General features: G+C 46.9%; 1 protein-coding gene across 1 annotated transcript; it reads right to left on the reverse strand.

Moving 5' to 3' along the window:
• On the reverse strand, nt 1-22,657 carry LOC119453135 (guanine nucleotide-binding protein subunit alpha-12). The gene is made up of 4 exons (XM_037715138.2): nt 21,892-22,657; nt 20,952-21,002; nt 19,724-19,924; nt 1-3,802 (listed from the first exon to the last, which is right to left on the reverse strand). Exons 1-4 carry the CDS (start codon nt 22,372-22,374, stop codon nt 3,428-3,430), a joined length of 1,110 nt encoding a protein of 369 aa, XP_037571066.1. The 5' UTR covers nt 22,375-22,657; the 3' UTR covers nt 1-3,427.
• Between the last annotated feature and the right edge of the window lie 665 nt (nt 22,658-23,322).

Below are 23,322 nucleotides of genomic sequence, written 5' to 3' on the forward strand. Positions count from 1 at the left end.
TAGCAGTGTTTCCACATTTATTTTCCAAAACGTCTTAAAACTTAAAATAACTGCATATTCTTTTTTTTGCATGAGTAACACCGCTCCAGTACATATCGCACAAAAAGAAAACTGGACCCTGGTAAGATGGCCACCCATCTGAACATACACAATTTCTCCGTAAACTTGTTTCACTGGTAGCTCTGTTTAATGCTGTCCCACGAACTGCTAGTGAACGAAAAAAAAAAAAAAAACTGACTTTTCCAGCGTGACACATAATAATAAAGTATGTTGCACATAGACAACACAAGAGGACAGGATAGCTCAGCAATGACAAATACCCAAGGAGTCGAACAGGCCTGTCCCCACTAATAAGGCACGGCAGCAAAAAAAAATGCCAAGAGGACAAAATACATCTTTTACTGCACGCACCAACCAGTGACCGCAATAATACTGTCACTGCAGAGAGTGGACTGCCTGGACCACCTTTCCCTGAGTGAAGCTTCCTGTGGCTCGCAGTGCCACGCCAGTGAAAGTGCGCCACATCAAACACTTTTCGCCGCATGCGATGGTCAGGATCACATGCAAGCGAGAACAGTGGAGCAGAGCTTAAGGCACGTACAACTCTCATCTACGTGTGAGGTCCAGACAATTTTCTCTCTGCCTGCACCAAGGCAGAACATCCTTGAAGGGTAACACGAGGCAGCCCATTGCATCGACTGGTGCACCTGAAATCCCCTGGCTGGGGAATCGGGACACGCTGTGCTCCAGTGATATCTCCTTTTCTTTTTCTTCTTCCTACCCAACTTGCATCAAGCACGCTTCAATGTAAAATAATGCATTCAATCTTTCAGCAGCGCACCCAGGATCTCTGCCAGGGGGGGGGGGGTGACAGTTTGCCAATACAATCTAAACAGCACTAATTTCGATTTCTTCACTGGAAATTGTCAAAAAATGCGCTTTTTGCGAGTGTGCAGACGATTGCGCGTCTTACATCTTATGCGTAAGGAAAGAAAAAGGGTTAAACAAAAGGGGGGGTTAAGTCGGCCTCAGGGGGGGTTACAACCCCCGAATCCCCCCCGTCGGTGCGCCACTGCAATCTTTATAGTATCATAAAGAGACAAAAAAGAAGGTAGTAATGTCACGTCTCACAGAAACGCTTTTTCAAGTCTTTGCAATGCGCTACTCCGGGTAGTACCCATCAGGCCGACCTTGAATGTGCGACTAAATAATGGCATCATAAAGTGCGCCACATATACAAGCTGCCCTGTCTCAATTTGTTCAGCTGCACAAGGTCATGAAAAGGCAGGCAACTTTCGGCACAGACACAACAGGCTTTACATAAGCCCACAGACATCAAAGCTCAGTGGTCACATAAGCTCTTTATGGTGCAACACACACACACAAAAGAAAAGGTGAGGTGAAAAAAAATATATAAAATTTTTAGGAAAGCAGTTAGGTATGTTGTGTCAAGAAAAAAAAACTATTGAACAGACCACCCACTGCTGGGAAAAATACAAAAATGTATTGGGCAACAGTCAGTTTTCGAGCGTAGGCTGGCTTACAAGGTGAAAGCCTGACTGGTTGTGCCCACGGATTTCATTGCACTTTGGGAAAACGTAGGAGAGTTTTGAAGACACCACGTGCACTTAAGACCAAGCAAAGGGAGTTGCAAGTGTGTTTCCGACATGAGAAATTGCAACAACACACTATTACTGCTTGCATGGTATAAACACTCCCTTGTTCCCATTTTCACACATTATAGTAGTAGTACTCGTTTAACATTACATATAGTAAGAGGAGACAGCTGCCATCAAAAGCTCACACAGGCAGCTACACACTGCAAACAACAAATTGCCTCGTGGGCTAGCAGAGTCATTAACATACAATATGCGATGATGAAACTGCGGTCATTATAAAAAAAAATGGAGGCACTGCTCCCTGCGCTCTGCAGGGAACTAGGATAAATTGGCACGTGAAACTGCACTTGGCAAACAGACATACAGAAAACGGCAAGGAGACAAAATTGAGTATGAGACCATCACTTGCATGAATCCCAAAAATGGCCACAGGCCACAATCACATAAAATTTGCTCGGAACTCATGGCAAACTTAAAGTGAGTACTTCTTACCATTTGAAGCCTGGAAGGTTGAATACCTAATCAATAACTCCAATCATCCTAACAAAGTTTCCATGAGTATTTTTAATTAATAAAGAATACGCAAGGTAAAAGCACCCGTTGACATTCGGCAGACACATAGAAATGCATGTCTGTGTCTGCTGTAAGCTCCAGGTTCGATGTTCGCGAATCACAGCTAAGAAAGTATGTTCACGGGTATCTCAAAGTGAGGTGCCACTTCATAGGCAGTGTGTTGCACCAGGCACGCGTTACCACCACCAGGCTGTTCCCCACATCTGGTCTGTCTTTTCTCAAGCGCGCTTGATGCCCAGCATACAAGAGCGCGAGACAACATTAGAATGTCGGCAGGAATGCAAATGGCAAACAAAAGTAGCAACATCATCTGCACTGTTTGCAAGATGCCAGAACATCACAAGGTGCCAAAGAAACCATCAAGTGTTGTTTTAACTCACTTTTCATGTTCATATCCTACTAAAGAGTATACGAAACTGGCGGCACGAGCAAAAACATGCAAGATGATGTAAAATGCAAGCCTTGGCGGTTTCCAAAATCCTAGCGAGCACAAATTTCCTTTTCCAAGATTAAATTTGCCTCCTCCCACCGACACAGACATTTCGCACAAACCCTTTGGCAGACATGATAGCTGTGTCACAGGGCACAGTACTGAGTCACTGGTACACAGCACAAGTTGACTCAAGAAAGTCAAGGCACTTCGTGTGTTTATTTACAATATGTACATCGGCAATTACCATTTGTACTCCCAGACGTGCCCCCAAAGAAAAAGTTCACTTAAAGCTGCACTTCAGACTAGAGCAGTGAACGCACTGCCATAAAAGTGCGGCTAGGCAGGCAGCTGCACATGCGCCAAATGAGGCACCTCTGCTGCGGCGATCTATGATGCAAGTTCTGCAAGTACATGTAAGATCGAAGCTAATCCCATTTTACAGTCACGTAATCTCTTACAACTTAATCGACTACTCCCCTTCTAGTTATCCATGACATTTTTTCGAACAGTTTAGCTTCGGTCGTCATTTGCCTGCAGTTTCAATGGCAAACTAAATACGGCAACTAAGCTCACGAGAAGCTGTGCAGTGAGTGCACAATCCCATACAACTTATCAGAGTCGTACGATAGGTTTTAAATCTGTCCTAGCAAAAATGTGTGAGACATTTAGTGCCACACACCCACTATGGTAACACTTAGCCAGAGGCAAGAATAGCCAATTTTACAATATCCAACAGAACCCGCCGATATATCACCGCAGCCGCACACACGCGCGGACACACAAGAGTAGGCTGGCCAGCTGCTCACTGCAGCATCAGCTGGGTGATGTTCTTCTGCAGGATGGTGTCACGCACCGCGTTGAACACCACCTTGATGTTCTCCGTGTCCACGGCCGTGGTGAAGTGGTGGAAGAGTGGCTTGTGTTGGCTGCGGCGAGCCTGGTAAAACCAGTTCACCAGGAAGCGTTGCACGTCGCCAAGGTTGTGCGGGTCGCCGCGGAAATTCTCGATGTAGTCGGCGATGCTGGTGGTGCCCGAAAGGAGCTTCTCCCGGAGCAAGTCCGTCTTGTTGAAAAACAGGATGATTGACACCTCGGCAAAGCACCGATTGTTCACTATGGTCTCAAAGATGCTGCGAGACTCCACCAGTCGGTTCGTGGAGCGATCCTCCAGCAATGCCTGCATGGACAGAAAGCAATCGTCATTTGCATTAGTTTTTTCTGAGCACAGTACGACAGACCTGCCAAACTTAGCAGTTCAAAAAATACTGCGGTCAAAGCCAGAAAATACTACTAATATTTTGTGAAAAACACTCAAAATTGTTTTATTACTTAGGACGTCGACTGTTTACATAAGAAATTTCGAAACTGTTCTGTAGACACTGTGAACAGGCATTCTGCTCTCTGGTCGCAACAAGACTGATCTGCACCACAGACGAACGATAACGTTCATGCTTATTCATGAACCACTTATGTAACGGCAGGCCAATACATCGGTTCGCATTATATCAATAAATGGATGGTGGGAAGGTCTGATTATTTCAGCAGGTACGAAAAATCAGGCTGTGAAATCGGTAGGGGCCTCTGCTCTGCTTTCAAAGTGAAGATTTCTTTGCAAACCCTCCTGGACTTTTCTGACCAGTGACTGGCCGCTGGGTGCTGCTAATGTTGTTTCGCCAAAGAGCTCCTAGTTAAAAAAATAATTATGGGCTTGACGCTAGGGTCAAGCCTCCTTACTCCAGCACAGCAGCCCAATGGTCTAACCATTAGGCCACAATCACTTTGTTTTCTTCATTACATGAACGACCCCGTGCAAGCAGCAGTAACAGAAATTCAAAAACAGTATCTATAACACAAAATACCTAAAAATCAAGTAAGCATAAGCATGTGTACAGGGCCAGGATAATGTTAACCTATTCCAATTTGTTTTTATTCCAAATATGCCATTAGCCCTCCATGACAGGTCAAAATGGTTTGGGTGCCGCGTCCATGAGGACGAGATCCTAGCTATTTGGACCTATCTTGGAGTACTAATGGCATACTTGGAATAAAAACCAACTGGAATAGTTTTACATTATCCCAGCCTTGCATCGGCATCAAATATGGCGGCTGCTCCTGAGCAGCATATACACTTCAGACGTCACAGGTGATACTAAACAACAAAGTTGTTAGTAGCACCTGTGACGTATATGTGACATTTTTTTCTTTCCTTTTTTTGCCTGTGGAAAGTGGCATAAAAACAAACTCTGTACATTTTGTTTTCTGTCTTGAGAAAGGTCAGTCTCCAGCCAAAAAGTGGGCACAATAAACAGTTGCCTTTGACAAAGTACATCAACTTTTCAATTATAACCTTGCGACAACCACAGATACCTCTACCTTGAAGTCATATATATATATAGTGCAACCATCAGTTACACTTCGCTCCTCGAAGAGGCAGGACGTGTCTCGAGTGATCTCCTGAACAAAACTCTAAATGTGGTGAACGCAGTTTAAGTCATGGATCCGGGACCTCAAAGAGGTGCAACATAATGCTAATACATTTCTCTCACGTTTACCACGAAGTCGCCACTGAATTTCTTGGTCACAAATGGAGCCGCAAAAAATTTGAAATCTCGGCAGAGGCATTTTTAAAGTTAGCAACAAGAGAAATGATGTTGCCACAGTCGTTGAGTGGCACACTACCGTATTTTCCAATGTATAAGATGAGGTCTTTCCAATATTTCAGTCGGTGCATCTTACATGTGCACAAAACCCAAGCGCCTTGGCACAACCAACATACTCATATTTTTTTTTTCACGAGTACAGGAAACCATGCACGGCAGCATGCTGAAAGAAATCGAATATTGTTTTAACAGTATATTCAGATGTGCACAGCTGCAGGACATATTTGAAAATTTTCAACTCTTTAGTGAGTTCTGTAAAGCTTACAGAACATTGACTCCATGCAAGGAGTCTATGTAGGAATGTCAGATATGAGAACAACTAGTATTTCATGTCTAGCATTCTTGGAAAACACCTACACAGCCACTTGGAAAATATGCTTGAGGTAAAACACTGTGAAATATAATAAAGAAGTGAACACTCTACAGGACGACACACTGACACCAAACCCAGACACCCAGCCGTCTGCATTCAACTCGTTTTACTAAAACATTCATGTGAGTTCCTTGAAGTGTTAACTGACCTTGGCATACACCTTCGCTTGACTATTTCTGCCCCGTGGCATTTTGTTGGAGGTGCGGGGTATTTCCAAGAGACCACGGAGCTCCGCAGCGATCGTCGCCTCGGTATTAACATCCTGACGGAAGATGCGGGACCTGCACCAGCGGCGACAAGCCCTAACATTGTCCTGGTGTATCCAAAAGATCCAGGAACGTTCTGCGGAAGCGATAACGTCGATGTGGAAGATTGAACCGCCATGTATGAGAATGTGAGTATCCACAACAGATGGGATGCAACTTGGTAATGGTGGCGAACTTGATGTTCTACTTGCAAGGTATGGTTTGAAAACCACGAAGATGAGCTTACGGACTGGGAAACGTGTAAGCAGAAGCTGAAGGACTCGTTTGGCCATCCATTCGAGTAGAAGAACGCCACTAGGAAAGATCTAGCAACTCGTGCACAAACGTCCATGGAATCATACGTCACTTATATCCAGGATGTGCTTGCTCTGTGCCGCAAGGCTGACAGTGACATGTGAGAGTCGGGCAAGGACGGGCATGTTTTGAAGGGCATCACTGACGATGCTTTCAATCTGCTAATGTGTAAGAATTGTGCAACAGTCCACGATATTATCAAGGAGTGCCAACGCTTTGAGTAGGCAAAGAGCCACGGCATAGCAACTTTGCCAACGTCGTTCACCCGCTTGCCAAACACAGCTGCGACTTGCTCATGCGAGGACAGCAGAATGCAGCAACCATCGATTTCAGAAGATCTGACACGAATTGTTCGGCGTGCAATTGAAGCAATGTCACCTGTCACCCTTTGTCCACGCGTCAGTGATCCCAACAGCTTGCCCACGGTACCATTTGTTCAAGCAATAGTCCGCGAAGAACTCCAAAATATTGGTGTTCATTCCGTTTGCTATATCACAACTCCACGACTCGCTAATGGACCTTATCCTTCGCCTAGTTTGCAGTACCCTCCAGGCTATCGAAACCCTGCCGAATGGCGAACTGCTTTGCTTGCCATCGATCTGCTTCGCCTGCCATCGAATCGGTCACATTGCCTACCACTGTCGCAATCGTATCGCTTCTTCACTTCTGCAACCGACCTATGGTTATTACCGTTCCGGACAAAGCCCACGCCGTTTCCAGCCTCAATTTGACCAGCCCATAGTCAATGCTACTGCTACATGGAACAGTTCCTCACCGTCATTCCGGCCTCACCAGCCCTGTTCGCCACCAGTTCGTTGGCCGTCGTCCCCAATAAACCTCTGACACTCTTCCCCGGAAAACTAACTGCTGCAGCTGCTGGAGGTGATGCTGCACTGACGACTCAACCTAAAAATCCTCTGCTCACTTTAATGACCAGACAAAACTTGACTGACGTATAGTCGACAGTGTAAACATTCCGGCATTAATTGACAATGGTCCGCAACTATCTGCAATGAGTGCCCAATTGCACCGCCGCTTGAACAAAGTGCACACACCTACCTCATCACAAACCCTCCGCGTCACCAATGGAGGAATGCCCACCGTGCTCGGAATGTGCACTGCTTGCATTCAGCATCGCAGGGCACCTTACCACTGTTTTGTTTGCAGTTTTGGAACAGTGTCCTCACGACATTATTCTAGGATTAGACTTCTTATCATCTCATTCCGTTCTGTCTGACTGCGGGTCTGGTGTGATTCAGCTTCAACTGCCCCTTGGTTGCGACATTGCACGAAAGACACAACTGCGCTTATGTTCCCTCGATGACATCTGCCTGCCACCGTAAGCCTACCTAGTACGTTACTGTGACCTCATTTCCGTCTGTTCCTGACGGCACCTATGTGGTGTGTTCGAGTGCTCACGTAGTGCTCGACAGGGAATGTCGTCGCCCTTCCGCACACCCTACTCACTGCGGCAGACAACCGAACCACACTCCCTCTCCTTAATGTTAACTACTTCTCACAGGTTATCCCAAGAGGCATGTCGCTGGCCGATATCTCGCCTATCGGTGACTGTGAGATATCTCTATTAGACACGGAAGTTCCACCATCGTCCGCAGGCAAGTTCCATCAGTCCAATCCTACACCAGACAGCCTAAGCTCACATCTGACCTTCTTCGTACGCTCGCAGCAGACATACGTCGTGTCCTGGAGGCTTATCGCGACATTTTCAATTTTTATGGCCGTCTTTTAGGCCAGACGTCGGCGGTCACTCACCGTATATATACCGGAGAGGCCAAATCACCCTATGCAGCCATCCGTACTACGTTCCACAAGCCAAACATCAAGTTATACGGCATGAGATGGACGAAATGCCGACTAATGGCATCATTGAACATTCATCTAGTCCGTGGGCATCCCCAGTTTTCCTTGTTAAGAAGAAGGATGGCAGCTGGTACTTTTGCGTTGATTACAGACATCTGAATAAGATCACGCACAAAGACTACCCACTGCCACGTATTGATGATGCCTTGGATTGCCTGCATGGAGCCAATTATGTACTCCTCATCCTTAGACCTTCGCTCTGGGTATTGGCAGATCTCTGCAGATGACATTGACCGCGAAAAGACTGCTTTAGTAACACCGGATGGGCTTCATCAATTCAGGGTTAGGTCGTTCTGCCTTTGTAATGCTCCGGAAACCTTCGAGCGAATGATGGACTCTCTACTTCACGGCTATAAATGGTCCACTTGTCGATGTTATTTAGACGATGTCATAGTTTTTCACCCACATTTGCAAGTCACCTTACGTGTCTGTCGGCCATTCTTGATGTTTTCCGACGTGCCAGCCTGCAACTCCAGTCGTCCAAGTGGAGTTGCAGGTCCACTACGTTTTTCAGAGTCAGAGATGGCAAGCCCACCCACATATGACTGAATGACTACGCATCGTGTCAGAATTAAAATTTATCTCGCTTAAGCTTAAGTCTTGTTAGTATTTAGGATTACAGATTTGGTTATGTCGCAGAATCGCAACAAGAGGCTAGAAGAGGTTAAAACATGTGGCAAGGCCTCAAAACCATAGTAAACTGAACCCATGGACTAGCCTAATAACTGATGTCTACCTTTAAATTAGCTGGTACAAGTCACATTCAGCCTCACATGGTGAAGGCATGGCTGGTCTTGCCTACTCAGTCTTCGCAGTATGTTAAACACAAGGTGGATCCATTTAGTTTTGTAAACGGGTCCGTATCAAAAGTTCGCACCACTCTGCATAGAACATTGTAAAAACCATGCGACAGTAGATAACAGAGTCACAGTATCTTTCCTAAAAAATGGTATTTCAATTGACTCCATCAAACTGCCATACACAATTTCAGCAAAGCAGTCCGCATGAACATAACAGGAAATCGTCTCCAACTGGTTTGCCAGTCCTACAATCCTGGTTTGAAACAGGGTCACCATGTGAATGCAGAATGCCACAGCAATTCACCAAAACCGAAGAGGGCCCTGTGATGTGCCAGTCAATGCATTATGAGAAGAAAGAATACCTAACTACAATTGAATGATAAGTGCAAATGGAGATCATCTCGGATCATGCTTTGTATGAAATGTTCACTTTGGTCTTATTATTTTCCCATCTGCCATGCAAAATGGCCAATCCTGGCAGTGCATTTATGTGTATGCAGTGAGAAAGGGTGAAAGCAACACGGTATAAAAACAAACGGCCCCAGGTACCATGCATTTGCACCATCCCACTAAGTATAAGTAAAGCCTGACCACAAAGCTCCAATCTGGCACACATACAGTGTAGTGTATTACTGGCGTGAAAAGATTTGGTGTTTCTAAGGCCTAGGCATTCGTATTTAGAGTTGCATCATGCACTAGTACCGTATTTTCCGGTTTATAAGACGCATTTTTTCCCCTTCATTTTTCGGCGGTGCTTGTTATATAACGGTGCGACTTATATACAGTCAAAATCGGACTAGATGCGACAGCCACCCCCCTCTATCAAGCAGACATCAAATGACACTCCACCACGTGTCGCCTTCTGCCATGCACAGCAGTATTTTTGTTTTTTTTTCTTTCCTTTAGTCACAGAGCTATTTTATTGTTTTAATTCTTGTTACCACGCACTAGCAACCACCCGTTCTAACCGGTGAAGCCGCATCAACATCAGACACTTCATTGCACTCGTTGGCATTGTCGCTGCAAATTTTCAATGTGACGTCGCAGCCTTGCTAAACATGGCGCCACATGCGAAGCAAAGTCGGCGAAGTTATGAGATGAGATTCAAGCTGCGTGCAGTTGAACGTGCAGTGGTGCCTGGAAACTGAGCAGCAGGGAGGGAATTTGAAGTCAGCGAGAAGATGATCTGGGAGTGGCGCAAAGCCTCCGATCCGGACAATGAAGTCAACAAAGAAAGAGAACCGCGGCATGAAGGCACGTTGAGCGGATCTCGAGCATTGTCTTCGCACGTGGTAATTGCAAGAACGAGCCGAAGGCAGAGGGCTGTCAACAGTGCAACTGCATCTGAAGGCAAAGACCCTGGCAACGGAGACCAATGCTGCTGGTTTCGAGGGTGGTCCATTCCGCATTATGCAGCGGAATAAGCTGGTCATGAGAGCTTGAACGCCAATGTGCCAGAAGTTGCCCGACAACTTTCAGGCACAGCTTGACCAATTCAGCTCATTCACGAGGGAGGAAATTGAGAAGGAGAATGTCAGCGCAAGCCACATCGTCAACATGTGCGAAGTCCCGCTGACTTTCAATATTCCGCTTGGGAAAAGCGTCTCCCGAAAAAACTGTTACAGTGAGGACAACAGTCCATGGTGAAGTCTCACTTCACCATTGTTCTAACCTGTTGTGCGGATGGCACAAAGCTGCCTCCCATGCTGATTTTTAAACAAGAAAAGTTGCCAAAGGACTTTTTTCCTCCCGTTGTGCTGGTTCGGGCGAACACAAAGGGATCGATGGACCAAGAAATGATGGGCATGTGGCTTGACCTGATGTCGACCGGATGGATTCTTTCACGTGATGCCAGGAATGCTGCTGATGCACAGTATGCAGGCGCATATTACCGATATCATCAAGAAAAAGACAAGTTCAAAGAACTGCATCCCAGTCATCATACCTGGCAGCATGAAGAAGATGCTTCAGCCATTCAACATTTCTGTGAACTGCAGTTTTAAAGCAGTTCTGCGACATTAGTGGGAGACCTGGATGTCGGAAGGGGATTATAGCTTAACAAAAACAGGGCGCATGCGATGCGCAGAGTATGGAAAAGTGGCCAAATGGGTTAGTGTGGCATGGAACTCAATTTCCGAGAAAACTATTGTTGCAGGGTTTCAAAAGGCTGGGCTGATCCGGTTCGCGGCTGATGGCGATGTTGAGTTGGATACCAGCGAGTCGGAAGACGACAGTGATGTGCCAGCGGAACTCCAACCTGAAGTAGCTGCATTGTTTGTCAGCGACTCAGAGGAAGACGACTTCAATGGCTTTGAATGAGCGCCGTGATGTAAGCCATCATTAGCATGGTTCATGCTACCAGAATAAAATGCGCTTGCACGCGTGTCAGCACTGCCTACCGCGGTATATGTGAAGAGGCAGCAACCGCTGCAAGCGTGTATTTTCATCACACTTCCTCACGACCTGATCCTCAACGAGTTTTTAAATCGCTTACTGAACGAACGGGTGCGTCTTATACACCGTTGCGACTTATATACGTTTTTTTTTTTCTGAAAAAACGGCTGTTTTGAGAGGGGTGCGACTTATGGCCCGAAAAATACGGTATGTCTCGACAAAGATTTCAATAATGAAAACTGCAGTCTATGTTGCACCTGTTACCAGTACAACCAATGGCACAAACTGCACATACATAGTGGTTCAAGCTTAAATGTGCTATCACTCAAAACCTAACTAAACCATGGTTGTGCACAGCTATTTCAAGATTGTGTGAGGTGTGAGAAACTGGCGTTTTAGTCCAGCAATACTATGGCAAAGCTGCTGTTCATGCTTCCATAGCACTGTGACATAGAATGATGCGCATTCGATCCTTACCATACAACAGCACATAGAGTATTGAATGTATTAAAAGGTCCTGCAGCACCCATTTGAAAGGTGTAAAACATGCAAGGTATTAAAGGGCATCTCCTTGCAAACTGCTTTCAAACAAAAATGTTTTACGCAAATTTTCATTCCAGTGAATGTTAAAATTTCTAAAAATTCTGCAGACATGACAGGGGGGGGGAGTGAAAGCGAGCATTTCATCAAAGTTTTCCCTGAGCACACATCTTTACAGATACATACGCACATTAAATTGACAATGATTTAAGTTTAGACTGACAAGCTACACATAATTTTTATCGACTATTTTGTTGCGGATTTCCCCTGCTTCAGGAATTTCTCTGAATAAACTAGCTCGAAGCAGGAAACCCTCCAGTATATGGCAGAGTTGACTAGTGCTGCCACAAAAGGGTAACATAGATGCTATCACAATTTCTGTTTTGTATGCACTTTTTTGTCATCTGGCGGCACGCCATTCTTCGAAACCCTTAAATCCTTTTCGCGAATTGAACCTATTTTTTTATAAAATTGTAAAATGAGCTCAAGTTCGTACACTTAAAAAACAATTCGGGATAGTTAGCAGGTATGCCTTTTGCATGAGTTGAGCTCAGTGCAGCCCAGTTATAATGATATCAAAAAATGAAAAATTCCATCATTACAATCAATCGCTATATCCGGACTGCCGTAAAAAAAAGCTGCTGAACATACCTTTGTAGCTCTGAACCCAAATTTGCATTAAAGAATACACGCAGAAGTAAGCTGTGAAAAATTAAACATTTATTTATACCTCTAAACAGCGTGTCAAACATTAGGTACACTGATAGTCAGAAATCTGTACTTGATTTCGCGGCAGTTTCAGGTTTACAACAGTGGTGTGCATTGCATCCACCTGCTGCGCTAACACTGGCGGCAATCCTTTAGGGTGCACGAAATCAATCAGACTCGATTGACGACACCGCACTTTGTGTGAATATCAGGGTCGGGGTGAAAGATGGGCCACTGTCAATCTCGTCGTCACTGCCGCTGCTGTCGTTGCACAATGCCACCCTTTGTCGTGACAACGATGAGGTGTCGGAGATATTGTTACGGAGGGAAGAAGCAAGTCGTCGTCTTCAGCGCCAAGCTCGTGGTCCTTTTCCTCGATGTTGTGCAGAGCAGTGTAACATATTTCCGCCCGGCGTGGAAGCACCGTCCCAGTACTTCTTAGGTAGACGAGGACAGACAAGTAGCGTTTCAGGCAGCTGACATGAATGACGTCATGAGAAGTCTGGAGGGAGCGAGTAGTAGGTGTGACCGGAGAGATCTCGTAGGTCACATCGGTCACTTAGCGGAGGACCCGGTAAGGACCGGAGTAGTGAGACATTAGTTTTTCAGAGAGGCCGACGCGGCAGGTCGGAGACCATAGAAGGACAAGATCACCGAGAAGATAGTCGGCGTCACGGTGCCGACTATCATAAATGCTTTTCTGTTTGTTCCGAGAAGCACAAAGGCGACAGTGAGCAACTTTGAGTGCTTCTTCGGCTCGGGCAATGACATCGCAAGCATGCTCAGACATGGACTCTCAAGGGGTAGGCAGCATTGTATCAAAAGGCAATATAGGATTGCGGCCGTACAACAAATCAAATGGCGAGTAACCTGCAGTGTCATGGCGTGAGGAATTGTACACGAATGTGATAAAAGGGAGAATAGTATCCCAGTCACAATGGTCCTCAGAAACATACATAGAGAGTTTGTTCATTATTTTTCGATTAAGCCGCTCAGTAAGCCCGTTCATCTGCGGATGGTATGCAGGAGTTTGTGTTTGGTAGAACAGGAGGGGAGCAGTCGTCCACAACTATAGAGAGGAAGTAGCGACCCTGGTCAGTAAGAAGTTGACAAGGAGCGCTGTGGTGAAGAATGATGTTGTGCAACAGAAAGTAGGCTACGTCTGTTGCACAGGAGGTTGGAAGAGCTCTGGTGATTGCAAACCAAGCTGTATAATCGGTTCCGACAGCAATACACTTGTTGCCGAAGTCAGATGTGGGGAAAGGTCCAAGGAGGTTTACACCAACATGAGAGTAGGGTTCGGCAGGAACGTCAAGAGGTTGGAGTCGTCCAGCAGGGAGAACATATGGCTTTTTCCGGCGCTGACATAACTCACAAGAAGCAACACAGCGGCGGACAGATCGGTATAGACCAGGCCAAAAGAATCGTCGCCGGACACAGTCGTACGTATGAGATTCCCGAGGTGACCAGAAGTTGGTACATCGTGCAGCTGGGACAGAACAGTGGTACAAAGATGCCGGGGAATGACAAGCAGCATTTCAGGTCCGCTAGGGTGCATGCTGCACCGATGTAAAATGCCGTCCTGGAATACCAACAAGCGAAGGGAGGGATCGCTTGACCCAGATATGAGCTTGTCCATGATACAATGTATGTTTGGATGTCGGCGCTGTTTGGTAGCGAGGTCAGTGAAAGCAGATAGCGAAAATACAGAAGCAGAAGCATCGTCGCAGGAACATCAGGAGGGTCGACTGGATGGCGGGACAAGCAGTCAGCATCCTGGTGTGAACGGCTGGACTTGTAGGCAACTGTTTACGAGTATTCGTGTAGGTGTAGCGCCCTGCGCGCTAGGCGACCGGTAGGGTCTTTCAGGGGATAAAAGCCAGCAGAGTGCATGGTGGTCTGTGGTGACTTTAAATAGCCGATCATATAAGTAAGGGCAAAATTTCGCCACTGCCCAGACAAGCGCAAGGCACTCACGTTCAGTGATGGAATAATTCCGTTCAGCTGAATAATTCCGGCGGATCCCACTGATTACGCGGGCGGAGCGTCGCTACGACCGCTGACGCACGCAAAGAGTGTGAGAGTAGCATCGGCCAGAGGCGAGCGCGCCGCCACTTGTTAACGCGCCAGTCACACACAGCAGTGTCTCGATGCCCAGTGCTCGAAAGCAGCTGTTGTGCACGGCTGCGCTGGGGGTGGTCACATTACAAAGAAGGGAGGCGGCGAGCCTTCTCCCGCGACGTTTGCTCGCAATGAACAGCATGGTGCTTTTGAGAGATACAGATCTTGAGGCCATTGTTCAGCTGACTGCAAACGGCGAAAACAATTTTGGAAGCCGAAAATACGTTTTATATATCAAGCTTTGGACACCACCCAGTGTCCAAAGGGGAACAATGGCCTCAAGATCTGTGTCTTTATCTAGAGGGCGCAGTCACTTAGGCGTGGCTTTGGCATTCTGGGCACTGTTGGCAGTTGTTCCCTTGCTCTTTTCCGTGTTGCCTACTGCCAGTGCGATTCGCCCACGTGTACGCGCAAACCTTTCTTTGTTTTGTGGATTGTGTTCTACACCAAGTAAGTGTGACGCTTCATGGGGAATTGAGTGGGCACGGAAATAATTACGCGAGGGTGGCAGCGCTCAAGAAGTGCAAATCGCTGATATTGAAGCGTAAGATTGCCCTCATAAAGGAAATAGAGACAGGAAGGAAGAAGCCGGACATTGCCAAGGAATTCGATATTCCTTTGTAACGCTGTCGACAGTCTTCAAAAACAAGGATAAAGTACTGGATGGATTTTAAAATAATTTTTCAAGTAAAAAGAAGAGGGTTAGAGGTTCCAAGTACTCGGACATCGAAGTGGCACTCTTACTGTGGTTGAAAAACATCAGGGCAGCCAACCTTCCTGTAACGGCGTATATGATGATGGAAAAAGCAGATGCCCTGGCTCTGCAGAGGGGGTGCAGAGATTTCAGTTGCAGGAATGGGTGGTTTGATCGCTTTAACCCTTTGAAGGTTTTTGCCGTATCTGTACGGCAGCGGTTTTCTGTCCCGCAAGGTCTTTGCCGTACGGGTACGGTTTCGATCCTCCGTTTGAAATTTCGCGCCATAATGACGATGCATGCTTACCGGGAGGTGCTGCCACCTTTTAGGATTTACAAGAAGCGTTTGACATTTGTGCTACCTTCTTGCGGAGATAAACAGAACTGATTTCTAGTTTCAGCGCGTGCGTCGAGCAGACTGCGGCAACACCCCTTTCGCGGTTTCGGTTTCGCCGCGTGATCGCAACGGAGGCGCGCGAAACGTTTGAAGGGGCGGCGGAAGTTGATTTCTACCTTTATTGGCGCTGCTCTTAGCTTGTTTATCACCGTCGCTCACGAGGTATTCTCGCTCTCTGCGGCAACGCGCTTTCGGTTCCGCCGCGTGATCGCAACGGAGGTGCGCGAAACGTAAGTTTTCCCTCTGTCGGCACTGCCTTGCAGTGGCGCTGAAGTTGATTTCTATCTTGATTGGCGCTGTCTTAGCTTGTTTATCAGCACCGCTCACGAGGTATCCTCGCTCTCTGCGTCAACGCGCTTACGCGGTTTCGGTTGCGCCGCGTGATCGCAACGGAGGCGCGCCAAACGTGAGTTTTCTCTCTGTCGGCACTCTCTTGCAGGGGCGGCGGAAGTTGATTTCTATCTTGATTGGCGCTGTCTTAGCTTGTTTATCAGCGCCGATCACGAGGTATTCTCGCTCTCTGCGGCAACGCGCTTACGCGGTTTCGGTTCCACCGAATGATCGCAACGGAGGCGCGCGAAACACGAGTTTTCTTTTTGTCGGCACTTTCTTGCAGATGCGGCGGAAGCTGATTTCTACCTTGATTGGCGCTGCTCTTTGATTGGCGCTACCTTGATTTGCGCGATAAGGCGCTGTGCGTAGAACGGTGTTTCAAGGAATACCACACTCTGAAATATTATTGAACATTTGAAGTTCTGAGTGATGCCGACATCAAAATACTGTTTCTAATTTTTTTTCACTATTTATTCCCGACTTTATACATTTTGTACATTCAATATCCACAATAAAGTAATTTGACCATCTGGGAAAGTTTTTTTCAAAATAATTCGACCTTCAAAGGGTTAAGAAGCGTAACAATGTTGTTTCAAAGCCTATTAATGGGAGAAAGCGGCACTGTTGACCCTGCGGCGGTGGACAACTGGCGTAAACACCGGCTCGCAGAGCTACAGAAGGTTTACACTGACCAGGACATTTTTAATATGGATGAGGCCGCGCTCTCTTATAAAATGTTGCCAAGCCGCACATACATGCCAAGAGAAGCGTGCACGGGTGTCAAACAGCGTAAAGATAGGATAACAATCCTATTTGGTTCGAACGCAAGCAGAAATGAGAAGCTGCCGCTTTTTATCATCGGGAAAGCACAAAACCCCAGGTGCTTTGGAAATGCACGGTTGCCCAAGGAGGTAATCTACCGTGCAAACAAGACGGCATGGATGACCACAGGGCTCTTCGAGTTTTATGTCCGTGTGCTAGATCGCAAAATGGCGCAACAAAATCGAAAAGTCGTGTTCATTATCGATAACTGCCCTAGGCATGGCAAAATTGAAAACCTGTAGGCTATTGCACTCGAGTTTCTCCCAGCTAACATGACGTCCGTCCTACAACCAATGGGCCAAGGTGTCATCGAGATCACCCACAAGCTGTACAGAAAAAACCTTCTACAGCGGATCTTGTTGTCTTATGAGAACGGGAAGGGCTATGAAATTGATATACTTGGCGCTGTCCACCTTCCCATGGGCACCTGTAAACACGTGCTGCCGTTGTTGATTGCTAACTGTTTCAACCATGCCGGATTTTGTCGGGAGGCAGTTCGACCACAGCGGGAGACGGAGGACTTCAGTGGCTGCGACCAACTTTGTGAATAAATGCACCAACTTGCAGCCTCTGCAAGCGATGGCACTGATGAGTCGGATGTCAGCTATGATGAGTACGCTCTGTACGAGTGAGATGTCCCCGTGACTGGGGAAATGACCGATGCCGAAATTACGGAAACCACAGATAACAGCGAAGACATGGATGAACAAGAAAACGAGGAGTCACGAGACGTCCAGACGTTAGTCGAGACAAGAAATTTGTTGCGGTTGCTTAGGAACAAAGTCGAGTGCAGTGGCGGTGACAAACAATTGATCAGGTATGTCGGGCGGCTTGAGAACGGTTTCCTCGCACCGAGTGCACCGCCAAGCAGACCAGCATTACAAGTTTTTTTTGTGGAAAATAAATGGCTCGAGAATCAACTGCGTCGACCTGAATGATTGAAACTGCGTTGCACCTGTGCCAAATGTCCGGTATGTACCCACCCCCTACCCTTTTTTTTAAGGGCCATGATTTTGTAGTGATGGGTTATTCAGTGCAGTTGATTTTCGTGCTTCGTCAGTGGTCAGAACAACACTGTGGAGGTTATCCTCGGTCGAAAACATCGGGGAACTGAGCACGTTCGCAATATCTTTACTGTTTCCAACATGGTGTCAACATGCATCTGTGTTTGCACTTATATGTGCAAGGTTCGCCTCGCCTATATACGACCGGCATGTCGATTGCTGGGTCACACATAATATCGCAAAAATGATCTACTAAAATTACCACTCCTGGTACATTGAGCTTGTGTGAGGAAGTTGGTGGTTACTGGCGTCATATTGGACATGTCAGGCGTCATGTTGGCTTTATGGGGTGGTTATGCTCATATTTTCGTGAGTTCAGCTATCTCCAAGCTCCGCTTACCTCAAAATTTTCCCCAGTTTTTACTACTTCTAGTTAACAGGGTATTACTGTAAGTGGCTTTATTTCACAAGCGTCCAAAAAGCTAGTCAACATACTGCTGTGCACACATGCATGTAGGTGCCTACGACCTAGTCAGTCCTTATTTTGCCCATTGTCACGCTGTCACTACAGATATACAAAATTGCAGTCAATGAATCCACCAAATTTTCGTTCCCTGGTAACATAATGGAAATCAATCAAGCTACGTCAGCCAAGCGATCGTGGGCTCCTTCACAACAGTCACTGTCAGGCACTACTCTCACTTAATAGCCACCCTCGTTAATCCAGACATCAAGGGTGGAGTTCATGCCGATGATACCGGCCGACCAAGATTTGCAATAGCAGTCAAAGAAATTGCCAAGGACCATGTCACCGTTTAACCTTTTCAGACGCTGTGTACACAATTGTGTATACCAAGAGAGTGCATCAATAGCAAAAGCGCTGATGAAAGTAATCATGCTTAAAATGTGTTGCATATATCTTGAAATACTTATGATTGGAATTGTGCTGCAAGTTTAGATAACATATGCAAAACTTTTTAGTAAAATGAGTGGGAAGGTAGAAGGTTGGGTGTTTTTCCTGGTTTCAGTACGTTGTTGCAGGTAGCAGGTTCCCTTCTTTCATTGTTTTTCACAATGTCATGCACCAGGCATAATATTCAAGTGGCTGGATAAGTGCTTTTCAAAACCCGAAATAGTTGATGTTCTCATATTTGATGTTCCTGTAGTGACGTTTAGCGTGGAGTCCACATTCTGTAATCTTGACAAAGCTCCATAAAGAAAATAAAATTCTTTATCTTTTCTGAAGCGAATACTTTCTATGATTCTAAAGACGCAAGAAATGTGGTGAAAGTAAGCTTTCAATCAACAAGATAAAGTTATGTCTGAAAGGATTAAAATGTAAATAAACAAACACAAGATGCGTGGAACCGCAGGTGCAGTCTTAAGAACTTAGTGGCTTGGCTTGTCTTCTCGGATACAGCTGGTGACTTTGGGATCCACTAGGCTTCGCCAGTTTCACTTTCGAGAAGGCACCGTCAGCATGGCCGATGACCATGCTAGCGACGTATGAAGGCAAAAAAATATCTCTTTCAGCTCGACTCAGAGGTCAAATTAGCATGTGGTCATGTAGGCGGAGTGAAAAATATTGAACGTCGTACTGAACACGTCCGAAATTTTGGTCACCTTTGTGCATTAAGGCTGAGTGGCAGCGTGGCAAAGCCGTTCGACTAACCGAGCATGCGGGAATCATCAGTCAGCACCTGTATTCAGGAGTTACAGGGGCTGTGAAGCAGTGGTGACTTTTCTGACTTATCTCAGAATGACAGTGTAAGATTTGAGAAGCCAGGTTTGAGGGAGAAGGAGATGCCCACCTGATCAAATTCACTGGACGACACGAGGAAGAGGATGGAGGTGACACTGTCGAAACAGCGAAACCACTTTTGGCGCTGCGACCTCTGGCCACCCACATCGACGAAACGGAACGGCACTCCGTTGACGGGCACCACGAACTCCGTGATGCTCTTGGTGGCCTTCCGCGCGTGCAGAATGTCCTGGTTGGTGGGTATGTACTCCTGAACACCAGAAGCACCAGAAATTCAACAGTTAGTGTGCGCTCTTACAGCAAGGGCCAGTTCTGTCTAGCAAAAACTGAAAAAAGTGTTGGTGGGCGAGTTCGTTCTTGGATGTTAGAACAGACGCGTGAATCACACAGAGAAGCAAAGCTACCACTGCGGAAGAAATACTGAAACATTTTATAACCTTTGGCAGTCATGCATCAAGTCTCTTCCAACAAATAAAATATGGCTGCTGGTCACATGTCAAGAGGTGCCTGACAAACACTTGCATATGCTCTTTCTTTGTTTTTCTTTATGTCTGTAGTAGCGCCTTTCAGGAATTTTCGGAACTAACGATAATTGCACATTGCTGTGTCTGCATATGAAGGTAGTACTCTTTTTTGTGCTACACTTTTTAAGCAAACTTCATTATTAAGTCCAAAGTTCAGTGACATTTCAAAAAATCATAATGGTTCATTGTTCCAAAATATCAGTCAACTTTTGATTTGGCCAGCTACCACAACACTTTCTTTTTCTAACTACAAAGCTAGATAGCAACAAATCAAATTTGTTCATGTGGTGGTAGGTGGTTCACTACAATCAGGCCAAGTGTCCCAAGCTGAATCTAAGTTCATAATGAAATCACTTGTCATTATGTTGACTTGAAAACCCACCTAGAAACAAGGTATGCACCGTGGCATGTGCCAGTACTGAGAACACAGGTGTCAACATCGTAACCAAAATGGGTACCACAGAGCGTGTGTAAATCATCATTTCAAGCTTTATGTGCATCTGACTAGCGGGCTTGTCAGTCACCTGATGGAAATGTAAAAGTAAACCAACACACACTGTGCCGAGAGCGATAAACCTGCACAATACCCCATGTGTTAAGCTTTCAAAACAATGACAGTGGCTGTCATGACATGGTAACTTGCCAGTGCTTCTTCAACAGAAAACCAACCACAAGGTGAATGACCTCCTGGCTGGTATTCTATTCATGCATACGTTTGTGTCCAGGAAGTTTATGTAAATGCTAACCACTTACCTTGGTAGCAATTCGGTCCAGGTGGTCAAAAAAGTAGCGAACTCCATCGCCCTGCGAAGAAGACAAGAGTGTAACTAGTTGCACTATATTTCGAGCACTGCGACAACCCACGGGCAAGTGCGAGCAAATGGTCGAAATTAACCCCCGAAAGCCCAAGCACAATTGCACATCAATGAAAATTAAAACAACCCCATCATTTTAATTCTGACCACGGAGTGGAGATTTGCACCGAAAATAAGGCTGAGAAATACAATGAAATTTGTTTGCTGAGCCATCCTTAACTGAAACTTCGCTCCAGCGTGTCAGAAAAGCTTCTGTGGCCACTGCGTTTCCCCGATTAAACGAGCATTTTGAGGTATTCAACGTCGTGTATCGAATATGGAACGTTGGGCATCACGGGGTTAATCAGCAGTCAAAGACGACCCGTGCATTCAGGGGTCTGGCGAAAGTTTATCTGACGTCTTGCGCAAGAAAGCTGGACGATAAAGCATACGGCTACAATGTGTTCACCGCAAGAAAAGCACTTGGCGACAGATAACCAACAATCTAAGCCGCTTCGCGGTACAGATTATTGCTGCAAAGTGAGAAAGTTCTTTGGTAACCCACGTTTACTAGCAGACACGACGCGGCTCGGCTATCGATACTAGAGCCCACCGTACCGATCATTTCCGGAGCCAGGCAAACGCGAACGTATTGCACACGCTTTAATCGCGCCGATTATCTCGCCCTTCGAGTCACCCGCCGTCCGGTGAAAAGAGCTCGATACCCGCGCAAAACTCCCGTACAATAAATTACACCGGCGGCCGATGGCTACACGTTATTGACACAGCGCGTCTCTTCGGGACAGCTGTCAAAAGTTCCATCGATGTGTCGCAACGTCGCAGTACACTACACAATCGCTAGCCCGTATCGAGCAAAGGTGGTCCGGGGGGGCACTGACCAGTTGGAACTCGATGCGTCGCTCGAAGGCGACCCGGATTCCGGCGTCCTGCCACAGAGCCCGCACCGAGGGCGCGTACCGGCCGAATGTCTCGGCGTCGGCGGGTTCGAGGGACGACTCGTAACCCAGCAAGCGCTGAGCGTGAACTTCGTTCGCGGGGTTCTGCCACGCGATGGCCAGCTTCTGCCGGGCGTCCGCCAGCACCTTCATGCCGCGAAGCACGTTCTGGAACACGACGGCCCTATACTCGACTAGCTGTTCGGGCTCGAAGCTGCAGTGGTGGATGATGCGCATCTGCTTGAGGAAAGTGCTCTTGCCGCTTTCGCCGGCGCCCAGCAGCAGCAGCTTGACCTGGCGCCGAATCACCTGCTTGTCCTTTTGGATCATTTTGTCGATCTTGTGACTGCGCTGCAGCTGTTCCAGCTCCTCGGGCCCGTACCGCAGCCCGTAGAGGCAGCCGCACTGCGCTAGCAACTTATCCATGACAGCGGCGTCTGGGCTGGAGGGGGGGTAGCGTAGCTGTCTTGACGTGACCACACAGCTGCGGCGCTTCTCAGCAGTTCCGCTTTTCGATCGCGCCGGCCGTCCACAACATGCCACACGGGCGGTTCTGTCGGTGCTCCGATGCGCGGGGAGTGTTCGGTGGCCGCAGCACCGCCGTGCCAATGACACACACAGCCGTGCCAGCCAGCGCCTAACCTACGGCCCAGGGAAGCCCCACACGCCTTCCTTCCTTCAACAACACACGCTCGGGCCAACCGGAAACCACGTGACCAAAACTTTTCTTTTTCACGTTTGTAGTTATGGTGTAGTTCGTGTGATGGCGCTGAGATCGCGCAAGATGTGTGAATCGAATAGTGGGTCGGCCGATAGTCAGCCGAGACAAAATCTGTGATGCGCTCCTCCTCCACTACTTGCAAACGTAGCGCTGCGGGCGACTTTCCGTCTACAATAAGTATTACGAAAATAGGTGGTGTCCAAATCCGGAGCTCAGCGTCCACTTCCTTGGAATAACAGAAGCTAATCTCCATGCTAATCTCGAAGGCAATTATTTGGCAAATTGGATGCTCCGAGAACCACAAACATGTCGATCGTGACCGCGGTTTGCCTTACGCAGCAAAGTTATTCAGCGCTTACCGCTACTTGGTTCGTGCTCAAATTTCGCTGAACGATATCATTTTATGGTACGGATCGTTCAATATAACACTTGGCACCATTTTTAAGGTATGTGTGTCTGCGGCGGGGGGGGGGGGGGGGGGGGGTCATGCATATCCCTGACACATATTGGAATCTATGTAAAGCGAAGCTTTTGCGTACAATCTTGTTTACTTTCATGCGATGAAGCGTGTAATATCATGAAATGTTCTTGCTTACGAATCACAAAGGTCACAACTTAAGTGCCATGCAATTTAACGCTCACCAGCTATGCAC

The sequence above is a fragment of the Dermacentor silvarum genome, chromosome 5 (assembly GCF_013339745.2).
Source record: "Dermacentor silvarum isolate Dsil-2018 chromosome 5, BIME_Dsil_1.4, whole genome shotgun sequence".
Lineage (NCBI taxonomy): Eukaryota > Metazoa > Arthropoda > Arachnida > Ixodida > Ixodidae > Dermacentor > Dermacentor silvarum.